At 39.9% G+C, this 16,140-nt stretch overlaps 3 protein-coding genes and 2 long non-coding RNA genes across 6 annotated transcripts; 4 read left to right on the forward strand and 1 right to left on the reverse strand.

Annotated features, from left to right (window-relative positions):
• The first annotated feature begins 116 nt into the window (after positions 1-116).
• LOC124341063 (monocarboxylate transporter 12-like) lies at positions 117-2,555 on the forward strand. Its single transcript, XM_046793969.1, has 10 exons — positions 117-337; positions 458-780; positions 872-1,138; positions 1,232-1,385; positions 1,452-1,525; positions 1,606-1,647; positions 1,752-1,875; positions 2,001-2,126; positions 2,219-2,338; positions 2,421-2,555. Exons 1-10 carry the CDS (start codon positions 118-120, stop codon positions 2,426-2,428), a joined length of 1,458 nt encoding a protein of 485 aa, XP_046649925.1. The 5' UTR covers position 117; the 3' UTR covers positions 2,429-2,555.
• On the reverse strand, positions 2,350-6,197 carry LOC124341152 (alpha-(1,3)-fucosyltransferase C-like). The gene is made up of 2 exons (XM_046794109.1): positions 5,571-6,197; positions 2,350-3,493 (listed from the first exon to the last, which is right to left on the reverse strand). Exons 1-2 carry the CDS (start codon positions 5,986-5,988, stop codon positions 2,715-2,717), a joined length of 1,197 nt encoding a protein of 398 aa, XP_046650065.1. The 5' UTR covers positions 5,989-6,197; the 3' UTR covers positions 2,350-2,714.
• On the forward strand, positions 3,762-15,816 carry LOC124341215 (post-GPI attachment to proteins factor 3-like). Of its 2 annotated transcripts, none has more exons than XM_046794224.1 (7): positions 3,762-4,121; positions 4,203-4,345; positions 4,404-4,556; positions 4,637-4,761; positions 4,824-4,966; positions 5,055-5,146; positions 15,523-15,816. In XM_046794224.1, exons 1-7 carry the CDS (start codon positions 3,989-3,991, stop codon positions 15,538-15,540), a joined length of 807 nt encoding a protein of 268 aa, XP_046650180.1. In that variant the 5' UTR covers positions 3,762-3,988; the 3' UTR covers positions 15,541-15,816. The 2 variants fall into 2 exon arrangements, with proteins under 2 accessions (XP_046650180.1, XP_046650179.1); XM_046794223.1 differs by lacking the exon at positions 15,523-15,816 and adding an exon at positions 5,323-5,450 and having other exon boundaries at positions 5,055-5,259.
• LOC124341587 lies at positions 13,773-14,632 on the forward strand. The gene is made up of 3 exons (XR_006918505.1): positions 13,773-13,854; positions 13,920-14,236; positions 14,474-14,632. It is a non-coding gene; the product is annotated as an uncharacterized LOC124341587 (long non-coding RNA).
• LOC124341539 lies at positions 14,721-15,190 on the forward strand. The gene is made up of 2 exons (XR_006918442.1): positions 14,721-14,996; positions 15,100-15,190. It is a non-coding gene; the product is annotated as an uncharacterized LOC124341539 (long non-coding RNA).
• Positions 15,817-16,140: the final 324 nt, after the last annotated feature.

Genomic DNA, 16,140 nt, shown 5'->3' on the forward strand with positions numbered 1-16,140 from the left:
CCTCCGCCACCACCACCACCACTGGTGCAGTCTATGGCTGAGATCTGGCGAGCCGATTGAAAGGACACGAAATATTAAGTAGCACCCCTTAAAGAAAACCCACTCATCGCTTTTCAAATGAAGACGGAAGAGAAGAGTTACGAGCGGATTAACAACCAGCTTGACGGAACGCGCGGCTGGGTCGTCACGGCCGCCTGTTTTATGGCTGCCTTTTTGACCGATGGCATCACTTTCTGCTTTGGACTTATCCTGTTTGAACTCATCCAAGTCTTTGACGAGCCCGTCGAAAAAGTCGCTTGGATCCCTTCATTCCTATTGGGCATTCAATTGCTCTCAGGTACAACACCATTTCAATCAATTAAATTCATTAGTCGCCAATTATTTAAATAGAGCGCGCTCGCTTTAATCGTGTCTGCTGTATATGAAATCTGTTATTCCGGAATGAAACGAAAAATAGGTCCACTGGCGTCTGCCCTGAGTAATCGTTTTGGATTTCGCGTCGTCATCGTTTCCGGGAGTTTCCTGGGCTTCGCCGGACTCACTTGCTCATCGTTTGCCCCTTCCGTCGACGTTTTATTTCTCACCATCGGTTTAATGTGCGGCGTAGCTTTCGGACTGGTGTGGACGCCGGCCGTTGTGGCCGTCAGCTATTTCGAAAACAGGCGATCGCTGGCGACAGGTTTTGTCATGTGCGGATCCGGAATGGGCACATGTGTATTCGCGCCCTTCATCTATTGGTTATTAGAAAATTATGCACTGCGAGGGACCTTTCTCATTTTGGTATGTTGGAATATGCTTTTTTTTTTATTTAGACAATGTGTCGCCTTGGCTATAAGATTTTTCAAACAAATTTGATTGACTGATTTCATAGGGTGCGTTGTATTTGAATTGTGCAGCGGTAGGAATGTTCTTCCGCCCGATGAAACGTGGTGGAAGAAACAATAAGTCGTCACAGCACGGCACGGCCATTACCCTCAAAGTCATGGAATCCAAAACCACGCGAGACCTGCTGGAGAATTCCGATCCTTTAATAGTGTCGCTGGATCGAGGCCAGCCCGATATGGTGGTGGAAGACAGCATCGTCGAGGAAGAATTGCGATCGACAGATTTGACATCCGCTCACGACGTCCCTAAGCAGGTGTGACAGCTATATTTCGTTTTGCGCTTCTCCGAATAAATATACTTCAATGCGACAGTTTGATAATGTATTCGATGCGGCATTGCAATGCAGGTTCTCGAGGCCCTGTGTACAGATCAAATTGAATCTTCAAGAAATCGATCCATCTTCAAGTTTTCCCTCTTCCGCTCGCCCTCCTTCGTTCTGGTCTGCACTTCCAGTTTTGTTCAATTGCTAGGAAGTTTCGTCCCCTACGTGTATCTCACAGGTATTTCAACTATAATTGGAGATTGTTGTGTTCCTGAGCGCGCTAAATTTCAAATGTGATGATTAGCTTATGCAATCGACGTGGGCATCTCCAAGGAAGCGGCCTCGTTTTTGCTGTCGATCGTGGGCGTCACTAACACGGTTGGACAAGACTTACGTACATTGTCGTCGGTCAGGTGGAAGTATAATTTTCTCCAATTATTTCTTTACTCGCTATAAAGGTTGGAAATATTGCCGTCGGGGCTTTGACAAGCCATCCTAAGGTTATTCTGATTTATTTTATATCCCAAATTTTATTCGATTAACTGTCTCTTATTCCGAGTCGACCGGCAACTCAAAAGACTGATGCTGGTTCATTGTTTTCCAGGTGAGCGTACTCCTGACTAACAATATCGCCTTATCGCTGGAAGGCTTGCTATTAATTGCGTGCCCGCTCTTCACCACGTATGGCACTCTGGTTTTCTTCGCCGTCATGTACGGATTGTGCTCGTGTAAGTTGAACCCGCAACAATAGGGCGCGTATTGTTATCAAACCGCCGTCAATGGCGTGATTATTCCGCCATATTTTCCTATTAGTCTGATGGCTACTATTATTCTCTCTCTTTCTATGTGTTAGCTTGCATTTCGGTGTGCCGTCCTATTTTGATGGGCGAAATGCTGGGCTTTGACAACGTGAACAATGCCTTCGGCTTTGTCCTGATGTTTTATGGATTGGCCAGCTTCATTGGTATTCCCCTGGCTGGTACGTTGGTTCTTGTCACTCTATGATTAGGCTTGAAATTGTGACACAGACAGTAGTAGTACATGACTTGTTTTATTGATTGAGACGTTTAGGTCATTTATACGGGACTTACGGAGACTACCACGGCACATTTTATTTCGCTGGCTCTGTTGTTTTCATCGCCGGCGCTATTTGCTATCCTCTTGCCTGCGTCAACAGAAAACCAAGTGAAGGTACACAAAAGTCAACAACAATCCACTTTTATTATGTGTCTACATAAAGCATTTTCAATTTGATTCCCATGTATGTCTATAGGGGCTTGAGGAATCATGGACTAAACAATTTCTTGTAATATTATTTGAGCAGTTTCCGGAAAGCTGCATTTCAATCACATTATTACAAAATATTTAAATATTATTTGCCGTCAGTTTCCAATAAACAATCGTGTCATTTGTATTCGGCTCTTGTTGTTGTTACATCATCATCTCACCGTCGCTGCATAAATGTCTATTCAGATCTAATCTCTCAAAAGGCACAAATTTGATGTAATAAAAACAAACCCAAAAAAAGAAGCAATCGTCTTTTTGCCATATTCTTTTTAAAAAAAAATCATTGCGTGGAATTGAAGTTGGGTCTAACCAAGCAATGGCTGTCGTCAACATACCATTTCTGAAGACCTTGGGCTTTCCTTTCCTGCATTGGAGTTTCGTGGAGAGCGGCGCACAAGTTGCAGAACGATTCTTTGTTCGTTTGAGGCAAGTTAACTACACGGTAATGAGGCTTCCACCAAAAGAATTCGGCATAAAGGGAATCGTTTTGATCCACTCGCTTCATATACGCCGCAAGTTGACGGGGGCTGTACGCCAGGGCGTCTATGTACGAGTGCTCCGGGGCTATTGCCGAGTAATTGGCTCCCCCCAAAACGATCGGAACCAAGTTCCTGGCTATTGAGTTGAAAAACTTTTCCGTCACGTACTCACGGCAAATGGAATTTTCAAAAGCCAAATAAAACTTGTACGTTTTCTCGATCATGTCGTAGCAAAGCTCGTCGTTTTTCAGTTTTGGGCAGAGATCTTTGCCTCCGCATTTCCCCCCGGTGCTTATAATATCCACATCGACATATTTCTGGAGTTGGCGCACGTATTTCATCCGATTACTTCGGGCGTGACAGTTTGACACCATCCAGATGGCTAACTTGCTTTTTCCTTTGGCTGGGTTGACGTTTGACAAGCGGACAGACTCTTGCATGTCACGTCGTTCTCTTTCTCCATTGGGAGCGCTGGCCAGTTGCTCAATCCGGCCGTAAGGCAAAGGGATGTCAGATTCGGGAAGATAAGTCATCGTCCAGTTGAAATAGTTCTCGAAGACATCCAAACGAGGCATGTGGTCTATAAAACCCAAGAAAAAGTTTGATAAATGAATAAATCTCTGTCCTCAGAAAGAATGTAGACCATGCCACAGTTATTATTGTGTGGGTTTTTCCCATATAGGTTAGAATATAGACCGCTAAGATTCCAGACAACAGAATTTTCCACATGTATTTTCCATTTACCAATTAACCTGCCTTTATAGTGCAATTTATGGTTTTTTGTCATGCCCACTTGCGCAACGCAACACTGCAACAGTGAAAACCAGTTCGATACAGAGTGGGACGGAAACCGTTAGTCAATTGTTTTCCATTGTCCAGCAGACGACGCAGTTAATGTCAATTGGATTTTCAAAACGTGTTTTCTTGACCACTTTAAGTTATCAACGATTGTGATAACTTAAAACTTATAACAAAAATCTCAATTTCCAAAAATAATAGATTAATGTTTTAATGATTGTTCTACAAAATCTGTGGAATCCTTAAAGTTGAAAGAAAAATTTTAAAAGGATCAATAATGCTGGAAGCAGTACCCGTGATCATCACGGTGATCTTGTCGTTTGTAGTTAAAAATGTATTTGGTTCTACTGGAGATCGCTCCCAAATGTTCTACAGTTGTGTTAAAGACTGTGTGGAAAAAAATTGCTCAGGTAATATTACAACAATTGCTGTGTTTGTGTGCTGTGGCTATTGTTGAGCTCTCATTCTCAACTATCAATAACAAATACTAGATTCAGCACAAGATTTCCAGTTGTCTCTTCCGTTAAGACTAATGCAATGGACGTGCTCTGATGAATGTAAATATATGTGTATGTGGCCAACTGTTAACTGGTTTGTTGAAGCTGAAATTGGAGTTCAGCAATTCTATGGCAAAGTATGAAGTGTACAGATTTTATCATTTTTGTAACTAAATTGTAGTTGTATTTTAACAGTGGCCTTTCATTAGAGTCTTTGGTATTCAAGAACCTGCAGCAGCATTATTTTCAGTTCTCAATTTAGTTGGTCATGTTCTTATGCTAAGGAAGTTTCGCAAAGAAGTCAATCCTAATGCTCCCTTCTACGTTATCACCCACATTTTTTGCCTTGTAAGTATTTTTGTTAAGAGAAGTTATTGTTTTAAACCAATTATAGATCTTAGCACAGCACATTAACAAAATATATCTAGATATGTTGTCATGCCTGGTTTTGGTCCACCCTTTTCCACATCAGAGATGTCCGGTTTACAGAAATTATGGATTATCTGGGTGCATTCAGCATGGTGTCATTTTCTGTCTACCATTTTATCATTAGGTAAATCACTATATTCTTTCACTTACTATTTGATAATAATTTCATATTTAATTATTGTACAGATTGACTACTTTGAGACGTTATAGCTCCCTGTATTCCTTGTGCTCAGGAATTGCCATAGGATTTTACTTTATTTATCACAGCTACACAACTTTCTTTGTCAAAATGGATTATGGATATAATATGCTCATCAACATAGCTTTTGGTAAATGCAGTAGCCCTTATTTGCTCCCATATTCATTACTGAAATGCAACTGGAATTTTATTTAAATTTGATCATTTTGAAATTCTAGGAGCAATCAATATTTTGGGGTGGTCAATTTGGTGCTTGAAATTTTACAAGCAAAGGCCCTACGTGAAACAGTGCGCAACATTCATTGCGCTGGTTGCCTTCACTACGCTATTCGAAGTGCTTGATTTTCCTCCCTTGTTTTGGGTGTTTGATGCTCATGCTCTCTGGCATTTGTCAACTGCACCACTTGCCATTTTATGGTACAAGTAAGTAACAGATCTATCGTAATATGATGTATCCCGCATAGTTGATTCACTTGTGTTATGCAGATTTTTGATTGACGATTGCCGTTATTTGGAAGGACTGAAGATGGATCTCGAAAAATTGGCTTAATTGCGAAGCAATTTCTAATAACATTGAATATATTAATGCAAACGCTTGTACGGCCTGAAGTTTAGCACTACTCAGAAGTTTAACTTTCCTAACGCGCATTTGAGCAGTAGTTTAGCAATCTCATATTCCATAAATCCTGTTGTTCAAGCAAAGTTTCCCCAGTGATTAGCGACTGTTGAATTACCTGGGGGTTCTGTAGAGAATAGAATGAAAACTTGATCTCGTCGTCGGTTAGGCAAAATCCACGGCCCTTTCCTTTGAGTTGGTCCGTGTATGAGAAAAGCGTCGAAGTTGTAATCCTTCACGTAAGTGTGGTTGGTGGTTAGAATGCAGTTGCTCACCTCACAACCAGCGTTGATGAATCCAACTCGGCCCATATTGAATCGGAAACCCCAAAGATGGGGATACGTCAGCAGCACTATTTTGGTGTGATTGACGATGGATAACTGCGATTTACTCGGGATAGATTGAACGAAAGCGCTGCTGTCCAGAGCGTGCGGCACATACATAGATTGTGGCGACAGGTAAGTCATGAAAATGATTGTGGTTGCTAACATGGCTAGAACCGACAGCTTGATTACTATATTTTTACTCTCCATCATTTTATCATGATTTTATTCCAAGTCTTAGCGGAACCACGGTGGCGGAACAATGGCACAACCGAGAATAAGTTTTCGTTGCTTTCCTCACAACACTCGGATCACTTGTATCAAAAGTTATATCAAACGGATAGACGGAACAATAAGAGACGTGGTAAGTAAAAATCCAAAACTCGAAAGCTTGTTTTGTTTTAAACCGGCGCGTGCTCGGGCAGTTTATTAGTGACTAAAAGACGCGCTCACTGCTGCTCGATATTTTACCCCATATCCCACTACTCTAAATTTTCCTGTAGCCCAGGGGGTGTTTGGCTAATGCAACTGGGAACGATACGGTTGAAAGGACGGTAATATCACATTCAGTATTGTGTTTTTTTAAGAACTGTGTGGTCTTTGGGGAAATTGTTTACAAGGAATTAAATAACGGGTTCCTTTTCCGCGAGAAAAGAGAAACACCGATCATGAACAGAAGAGTTTAATGTTACTTTTATTAATTTCTCGCGGTAGATGTGGGTATTTGATAAACTCAATTATTTTGCGTCTTGCTGAAGTGATTCCTTAACAGACCAAAACATTTTTCAATTTTTCTAGATCTGGTGCTCGACAAAGTGTGAGAAAAGGTGGTCCATCTCCGTTAATGTACTACATAGCGGAATCGGCGTAGAATAAAGTAAATTTTTATCACGTAATGACTTTGAGCATATAGTTGGAGTCTGATTCTTCTCGAGAATTTCGAATGCTGTACGGTAACTTTTGAAAGGGTTCTTACGGTAATCATACCATATACTAGCGGTAATCAAAAAGTAGTGAGCGCGTTTCTAGAGATGATAGTTTATAGGCTACAGTTCTTGGCAATTTAAAAGGGACAAACTCACGGTATGTAACACGTGTGAACTCGACGCAATCCCCATCCCAATTGAGGAAAAAAACAAGAACCGCTAAAAGAACAACAATTTCCTTGTATAGCTAACTAACCCCGCTAGCATTGTTATTTAGAGCATGAAGAGGCGCTTGCGATTAGCACACCATTCTTTTATGTGAAATGCATTATTTCAGGACGGGAAATCAATATACAACATTTAGGGAGTTACTTCAAACCCCCTGTTAGTATTTTTCCTGTTAAATAAGGTGATATATTTACCGTTTCCGCATTTTCTTTTGTTTTCCAGCTGGCACGAGTGATCTACTTATCCAATCGGAACACCATTTCCTGAATGGTGCAAAGCCTCTTGTTTCATCATTATCCAGCCGTCGGGTGCCATTACTTCGCCTGGGTGGAACCGGAAAAAATAATGCCCAGTTGGTGGATGGGGTTGAATGATAAGCCATTCTTGGGGGACACACGACAAAGCAAATAACATTCACATTCAGTTTCCAATTCATCCAGAAGACGTTTATCGGCAGCTGGGAGAGTTCCTGAAGACATATCGTCTTTGAAGTCAGGCGACCGGTGTAAGGAAAACAGTTAACTTCTTGAAATTCATCCGGTTCGTTATCTGAAACTTGCGCTTGATTAGTGATCTATGATTGAACATTGTCGCAATCACTTCGCTTCTGGACGCCGAAATTGCCTTTCAAGCGGGAAATTCACGGGTCGCTGTCAAAGGTTCACGGCGCTAAACGACGTGTCATCAGAAACCATTTCAAGTTGAGCAACTGATCGATCGATAGAGTTGACTAGGATGGGGAATGTCTTCTTTTTCAAGTGAGACTCCCATCCGTTTGCTGACACTCGGATTTGAGGACGTTTTCCATTGCTATAAAGGGAATTCAACATCATTTCGTCTGGCAGTGATGGAGTCATTTGTTCGTGAACATTCTCTTCTTTTCCGCTTACAATGACGAAAAAGACCGGGGTGACGATGTCTTCACAACGACCTTCAAGATTAAAAGTCACGGATAGATTATTATTTGTTTGTGTATCTCATAGAGTTTTCTTTTCAATGTCTAGACGATCAGCTGTTGGTACAAAGAAAATATGATTTTTTTAATGCTTTTGACTTTAACGAATGTGTAGTTTATAGAAACAGCAATTGAATATGTTCCACTAGAAATTCACTTTGACCATTTGAAATATCTGATTGAAACGATACAAAAATGCCATTGTCAAAGAACGAGCAACAGTAGTTTATTGCACACCAAACCGTAAAAATGTAACAACAAATAAACAATCTGATGTTAAATTCGAGTCGTTGTAAACATGCTAGACGGGACAACCATCAATCGGAACTATAACATAACTATAAACGTTCTGATGTTATGGTCTGCTGTTCGCAATTAGTCGGTACTCGGTAGGCGATGCGTCCGAAACTGGATCATGATCCGCTTCCTGTTGTAATACTATGGAGCTCATCTTCTTCTGCACGGCCGGCTGGGAGAGCTTTAATATACCACATGCACTAATCTTTCTCCATACCATTTCGGGAAGACGCACAGTCAAAGGTGGTGTATTGTTATTTCCCTTTTTTAAGTGTGGCCTTTTGTTATTTATTGGGTTTTAAATATTGAGACTACATAATGAGTCATCAATCCGTTCCACATTGAAGATAAAAAAATTAAGTTGACTAAAGGGAAGTTTTTCATCAAATCTTTCGAGTTTTTTGTTTACTTTTTACTGTTTCTAAAACCGCTTAAATGTTCCACTGGATCATGTTGCGCTAGTCACTAGATGATAGTTAATTAGTAATAAAACTGCATTCAATTATTCGCACTTGCAGCGTTGTAGGAATGTGGCGGAATAAATAAATTTCACATTTGAAATTTGGAGTGCAGTTACCGCGCCGACAAATTCACAAAAGATCAGTAAGCACAGTTGCCGGTTGCCAAAAAGTGAAGTGATCGCTCAAATTTGTCGGTCTTTCTTAATGAACATGGCAACGTTTTCCGCAGTCCAGTTCCAGATATTAGGTTTTATCAACCGTCAAGTTAGCCTTGAGAAAGTGTATAAATAGTCTCGTCACTTGATATTTAAGCATGGTCAAAATTTTGAACATGAGTTGGATCTCCATGTGCCGAAGAAGCAATTGAAAAATGGTGTGAGCTCTCGAATATGTAATTTGCAGGTAATTTGGTTTCAATTAATTTGCAGTGTCTAGTACTGTTTCATTGTTACATATATAAATGTTCACTTTTTTAAGGCAAATCATTTACAAGATGGTATGATATTTGTGCAGCAGAAAATATGAAGCAATCTGTGAATGTGAGGTAAGATTTTGAATTCCTTGAGTGGTCACAATAATTTAAACAGGATGAACCTTAAAATGTCTTGATAGGAATTGCCGTCTGATTATCCATTGATGATTTTTATTTCTGATAAGAGTTTTATATCCATGTTTCTTCTCTGTTGATTATTTGTCTAACTTTCTGTTTAACTACAGGTTAATCTGGATGCAAGTCTTGGAGAGGTCTAGCTGCCTTCTTTGGGAATTCTTTGGGTCTTCCGATAGAACTAAGCTAAAGGTATACTGATTTGGGAGGCTTATTGCTTGAGATGTTGCTTCACATGATGTTGTAATTTGCGACTGAGGCTTGGTTCTGCTGGACATGCCTGCGTCTATTATGGTAGATCTTGCTCTTTGTTGATACTGTGCTATCTGATACCCAAATGATTGGGTTTGTCTTAGGATATTGGTTATCAAATTTTAACTAATGTTGTTCATTATCTTTAGGTGTAGTTGTATGGTGGTGGCAATAATCTTCTGGTCTTTGAGGATGCCTGGATGCAAGTCTGCAGTTGAGGTAAGGTTTGTTTATACTCGTTTCACATATGCATCGTCGATTAGTGATCTCTCTCCATTTTGGGGTTTCACATTTGCAACGGCGCTAGATCAATGCTGTACGTACCAGCTGGTGACTTTACTCAATGGAGTGCACCTTCTAGAATACTACCAATAACTTCATAGAATCTCTTGTGAATTTGTTTAACTTAAATTTTGTAAATTGCAGGTGCTTTTTTCCTGAGCTAATGCACATGGTGTCTTTCCCTACCGACTGCTTGCTTCAAGGTTGGCGACTATTTTTACTTCGTTGTTGATTTCGAGAATCTTACCCCACCATTGCAATTGTTAGTTGATTGGTGTTTGAAAGTTCTCGTAGATAAAAGTGGAATATTCATCCACTGAATGATCTTCGTGATTATATCGGTCAGATTTTATTCCAACATGTTCTTAACTAGTTATTGTGATGACTAGCCGGTGTGGAGGAATTGAATTTTCACCGGTTTTTGTTTCTTTCGTTAGTGCGTTCGTTGGTTCGAGGCCTCCGGTTCCGTCGCGTCGGTTTATTAGCTTGCGGCGCTAGGTATGTTTCTTTTCGCTTCATTCATTTGAGATTAGCACACTTTGCATTCTTGTGGATGCCGAGTTCTATTCATCTCACAAATTATCCTCCGTATTTAACGCGTCCTTTGTTGTCAATAGCGTTGGGCGTTTTAGATTCGGATACATTTCGAAAAATTGTTATTGTTTACTTATTTTGTTTTTACTATTCGTATAGGGTTAACAAGGATCTTAAGCTTTCGGTCAACAGCAGGATCGATGCGTGTGCCCTGTTTCGCTAGGTACGTTTGCGTCAGTAATGGAAGAATTTGCACGTTGATAGTCTGGCTTATTCTGAAATATGGAGTAGTTGGAAGAATTAAGTGCTACAGTATATGGAATTTCTGCAGAGCTGGGTGGAAAAATTTGCCGCAACAGTTTTGAGAAATTTCTACAATTGTTCATTTGATTACTAAGTATTTGTCTAAATATCCTCTTCTCTCACAGGGCGTTGAGATCTTCCAGTATTGGATCGTAATGTATGACGTCGAATGAGGTGCACCTTCTAGAATACGACTGACACTTTTTTATATAAGATCTTACTAGAGGACATGTTTTGTAACTTCTGATTTTGAACATTTGCAGGTGATTTATTCTCAAATATAAATGGCACTTTCGTTTTGCTACCGACTGCTTGTTTCAGGGTGGGTGAGACGTCATTGGTTCATTTTTGTTTTCCGTTTTCGAGAATCTTACCCCACCATTGCAATCTGTCGTTGATTGGTGTTTGAAAGTTCTCGCAGATAAAAATGGAAACTGAATGATTTTTGTGATTATATCGGTCAGATTTTATACCAACAGAACTTTTTGTACCTTCTAGTACTTTTTGTTTGCCATGAATTGGTTTAGATTTACTGTTTTCTTTCTTTCAGAGTTTCAGGGTTTCACCAAATGATATTTTCTTCGTATTCAATGGAATCTTTGTGGAGGGATCGATGGATATCATGGTTTAAAATGGTAAGGAATTTTTATTTATTAAGGCTTAATTTGCAGTATGATGAACCTTAAAATGTCTTGATAGGAATTGCCGTCTGATCACATTGATGATTTTTTATTTCTGAAACACATTTTATTGCGATATTTTATCATTGCAATGCCGATTTCTCACCTGCTTTTTTCTACTACAGGTATGGTTGGGTGACTTACTGCTTGTTTAGAATATGACGGTCAGCCTATTTTGGTGTGAAGGATGAAACGGCTCAAGGTATGTTGACGTGACGAGTAGGAAGTTTGTTCGAATTATTCTTTCACATGATGTTGTAATTTGCGACTGAGGCTTGGTTCTGCTGGACATGCTTGCGTCTACTATGGTAGATCTTGCTCTGTGTTGATTCTGTGCTATCTGACTTACATCATATTGATGGTCTCATTGTGTTTGTTTGTTTGTATGTTGACTGATTCCCGTTTCACTCTAGTTGTTGTTGGTAGTCTTGGCGATCGTATTTCAGTGCCTGAGGAAGCCTGGGTGCTTTGCTCTTGAAGGTGAGGTATTTTTTTTGCTCATTTCAAATATGCATCGTCGATTAGTGATCTCTCTCCATTTTGGGGTTTCACATTTGCAACGGTGCTAGATTAATGCTTTACGTACCAGCTGGTGACTTTACTCCATGGAGTGCACCTTCTAGAATACTACCAAAAACTTAATAAAATTTCAACTGTGGATTTGTCTTTCAAATTTTTATCAATTGCAGGTGATTTATTCTCTGGCTGGAGCTGATGTGCATGGTGTCTTCTTTCCCTACCGACTGCTTGCTTCAAGGTTGGCGACTATTTTTACTTCGTTGTTGATTTCGAGAATCTTACCCCACCATTGCAATTGTTAGTTGATTGGTGTTTGAAAGTTCTCGTAGATAAAAGTGGAATATTCATCCACTGAATGATCTTCGTGATCATATTTGTCAGATTTTATTTCAACATGTTCTTTACAAATCATTGTGACGACTAGCTGGCGTGAAGGGATTGGATTTTATCCTTTATTTTTTGTCGCTAATGCGTTCGTTGCTTCAAGGCGGTTTCTGCTTCCGTCGTGTCGGTTTTATTCACTTGCGTCGCTAGGTACGTTTCTTTTCTGCTTCATACTTTTGAGATTAGCACACTTTGCATTCTTGTGGATGCCGAGTTCTATTCATCTCGCAAATTATTCTCCGTATTTAACGCGTCCTCTGTGATCGTAGCGTTTGGCGTGTTAGAATCGGATACATTTCGAATACTTTTTATCGTTAACTGATTTCCGTTTACTATTCGTTTAGGACTTGTAAGGAACTGATGCTGTCAGTCAACAGCAGGATCGCTGGAGGTGCTAAGTAGGTACGTTATTGTTGCGTCAATTTGAAGGATTTGCACGTTGATAGTCTGGCTTATTTTGAAATATGGAATAGTTGGAAGAATTAAGTGCTACATAATTTGAAATTTCTGCAGAGCTGAGTGGAATTAATCCCGCTACAGTTTTGAGAAATTCCTACATTTGCTTGCTTGAACTAAACGATTCATTTGGCTTAATATTTTTCATTCATAGGTATTTGGAAAATGGCCGTAGGTTTCAATCGCGATATAATATTCGTTATATGTATGGACTCGTTTGAATAAACCTGTTTTGCAGAAATTAAATTTGATTGTCTAGTTAATTTATCACGGGTCATTAGTGGGAGCCATTACATTTCAGCCAATTTTGACATCTTGCAATGGTTTTTTTATAAAAAGGAAATGTTAGAAAATAACCGAGTTCCTCATTGCCAAGCAATAAAAGTCGTGATATTTAGTAAAGCTACTGAAATAAAACGGTAGTAGAACACGTGATAACAAAAGCACACCATTCAAAATTCAAATATTATTTAAGAGTGGTGCGTTTGCTAAGAATTTGGCGGAGTCGTATTTTGGCTACTGTATTTGTTTGTGCTTGTTGAAGACGTTTAGCAACTACCAGCTACATCATTCACACTTCTCAGCACCTGCTTGGCTGTCTTCAGTTATGTTAGTTTTTTTGGGTGATTAAACTTTTTTATATCGGAAAGCAAAAGCAATGGCCGCTCTGCGTTTTGATGATCGTTTCACTTCATGTGGTAATTTAAATTTTGACATAAGCAACACAAGTTTAAATGAACAACATACCTTATTAGAGCATATTCTGGATATGTTTGCCTGATAAGAAGAAATTTTTTATAGCGATTCCTGCTTATTGACAAATTGTGAAGAAAGATCAACAAGAAGATGTATTCAATGATTCATTTTTATATGAAACAACTAATACATTCTATAGAACATTTTTTACAATGTGACAGAGTGATACCTGATAACTCCTTTCATTGAACACTCATTTGATAGTTCTGCCAGTGCTTTAAAAACCCTGAAAAGAAATCATGTTTGGGTAAGAAAGGTGATTTTGTCTTTACCATCCTCATCAGAACAAGTAAATTTCTGAATTTCCTATTAGAAATCCTGTGGTCGTTAAGAAAACCCATGTGTTACACAATCCCTAATCACTGATTTCATCATGTATTCTGGTATTCCCCATCTTCCATGTTTTCTGCTGCGCTTGTAACTTAGGACGTAACTAAGTGTAAGTTCATTGCTCTTTAATCATTTCTACCCCTGAATTAATGGTGTGTGTATTTGATTTTTCAGTTGAGTGAAGTGAAGCCTTTTGGAGCTGGTTATGGCCGGAAGCCTGTAACTACCCTACACGAGGTCGCTGGGTACTCGCAGTCAAAAAGAACTATGCAAGTTTCCACGGCAGTTGCAGATCCCCCAAGATCTCCTGGCCGTTCGTTGAGCCCAATTAAAAGCAAGTCCCTGACTATCATCAGATAAATCATCAAGGATCAACATGGACTTTGGTTGAGACCAGATAATTTAGACCCGGATTACAGAGAGACGTTACCAATGACTTGTGGAGTTTATTACCAACATCGTCAAGACTAAACCTATTTATTTATTAGTGGGTAAGTGTAAAATTTAATTTGTTATACAGCAATCGAGGAGTAGAAGCGCGTAAAGTGACCCCTAATAGAAGATATTCGTACTGCAGGACAAATGCCATCATGTTGTTGTTGATGACAGAGAGAAAGAGTCGTACACTCGTACGTTACTTTAGATTGTCTTAAGTTAAATTTATGTATTTTTTCAACATGTTCCAACTGATGCAGTGTTTATTAATTATTTTTCAATTACCATTGTAGAGTTCAACCTGCAGACGGGCCGGCCAGTTTGCATGTCCTTCACGCTTGAAGGCCACGGGGATCATTCCGTAAAACTGTCATGCGGTGGTGTCGAGGTTGGGTGAGAATCGTGCAGTGATGTAGAGGTTGGGTGAGAACGACACGTGTTGCATCATTATGAAACAGGTACAATAGCCGCAAGCCAATAACCATTTGGTATTCATTTTTATATTGGTTGTTGTAGACCCATCCCCTGCAGAAGGAAAGAACATTTTCCTTTACTTTCGAAGGTCACGGAGATCATTACGTAAAATGTGTCATGTGGTGTAGAGGTTGGGTGAGAATGGGACGTGTCGCATCATTATCAAACAGATACAAAAGCCCCAAGGCTTAAGAGGTGAAGGGATGAAAAAAAATCGTATAAAAGTAGCGAAAAAAGGCGGTGGAAAATCAGTCGAGTGAGGATCGCCGACACGGCAACAACTGCAGCGTACTATTTGTCGATAACTGGACTGTTCATCGTTTAACCACTTCGTAATTATGGGTAAATAGTAAATTTCTATTTTTTACTTTAGTTCCTAATCCTACTTTTTTCTATTTGTTAATCTGCCATTGAATATTAATGTTCAAACTTATTCATTGTTTAGTTAACTATAACGTCGTGTTGCTGTTGGGCGTTGTATGGCTGGGTCGATCACTGGTGTACCGATTTCTCCTGGGTATAGCGGATACCAAACCGCAATGCCGTCGCCCTACTACATAGCAACAACAAACAGTTACTACTCCGACGCCCCAAGTACTACACCACTAAGGCATCGGAGTATGATACCATAACTTACGCTTTGCCCAGCTACTACACCGAGGCTCCAGCCACTACACCGAGGCTCCAGCCACTACACCGAGGCTCCAGCTACTACACCGAGGCTCCAGCTACTACACCGAGGCTCCAGCTACTACACTGAGGCTCCAGCTAATTTCTCGACCAAAACGGGCGAATACTACACCGAAGCGCCCTGTACTACTCTGCCCCGATCTACACAGCCACAACTGAGACGGGCAAGCATTACCAGCCCCGACTTACTACATAGAAGCTGCTCCTTCCTACTCCGTTGAACAGAAATGCTACACTGATGCACCATTTTACTAGATCCCAACCTACGCTACATCTAGCTACAACACCGAAGCCTCTAAGTACTGCACCGAAGAAGCATCATGTTACACAACCACGTACGATGTCCCAGTTTAGTACACAGAGGAACCCAAGTACTTCTACGGGATTCGTGTTCAGATTTATCGGTTACTTTTTAATAGTTGATGAGTATCGTGGATGTTTAATGAGAAAATAAATATTTAATTGCGGGTAATCATCTTGTAAGACTTCCCTTAATACCTTTAAACCTTTCAACATTGCGACAGATGTTCCTATTCGGAGGTAACTACTTTGGTCGCTCTTCATACGGACATATTTTGATCTATAGACGAAATTTTCTTTTAGGGTAAGTTACGAAAGAAACGTACTGTCTAGTGCCTAATATCAACAGTTCTGTACTTTACATTTAGGATGGCGTAACAAAGGAGCTCATGGTGGGCATTGTGATTGGACCTTTCATAGAAAATTATTGAAAGAGAGGAGATTTCAAAAGTAATAGCCAAGTGTCTTTACGCATGAATGTAAGACTTCAAAGTTG

This window comes from Daphnia pulicaria, chromosome 5 (assembly GCF_021234035.1).
Source record: "Daphnia pulicaria isolate SC F1-1A chromosome 5, SC_F0-13Bv2, whole genome shotgun sequence".
NCBI lineage: Eukaryota > Metazoa > Arthropoda > Branchiopoda > Diplostraca > Daphniidae > Daphnia > Daphnia pulicaria.

Bases quoted from the DNA above. Each gene is read 5' to 3' on its own strand.
- LOC124341063 (XM_046793969.1), top strand. From the start codon at position 118: ATGAAGACGGAAGAGAAGAGTTACGAGCGGATTAACAACCAGCTTGAC. The intron at 1,876-2,000 runs GTAAGTTGAACC...TCTATGTGTTAG, and splicing joins CATGTACGGATTGTGCTCGT to CTTGCATTTCGGTGTGCCGT. The intron at 2,127-2,218 runs GTACGTTGGTTC...TGAGACGTTTAG, and splicing joins CATTGGTATTCCCCTGGCTG to GTCATTTATACGGGACTTAC.
- LOC124341215 (XM_046794223.1), top strand. From the start codon at position 3,989: ATGCTGGAAGCAGTACCCGTGATCATCACGGTGATCTTGTCGTTTGTA. The intron at 4,122-4,202 runs GTAATATTACAA...AACAAATACTAG, and splicing joins TGTGGAAAAAAATTGCTCAG to ATTCAGCACAAGATTTCCAG. The intron at 5,260-5,322 runs GTAAGTAACAGA...TGTGTTATGCAG, and splicing joins CTTGCCATTTTATGGTACAA to ATTTTTGATTGACGATTGCC.
- LOC124341152 (XM_046794109.1), bottom strand. From the start codon at position 5,988: ATGATGGAGAGTAAAAATATAGTAATCAAGCTGTCGGTTCTAGCCATG. The intron at 3,494-5,570 runs GTAATTCAACAG...TGGGTTTTATAG, and splicing joins ATTCTCTACAGAACCCCCAG to ACCACATGCCTCGTTTGGAT.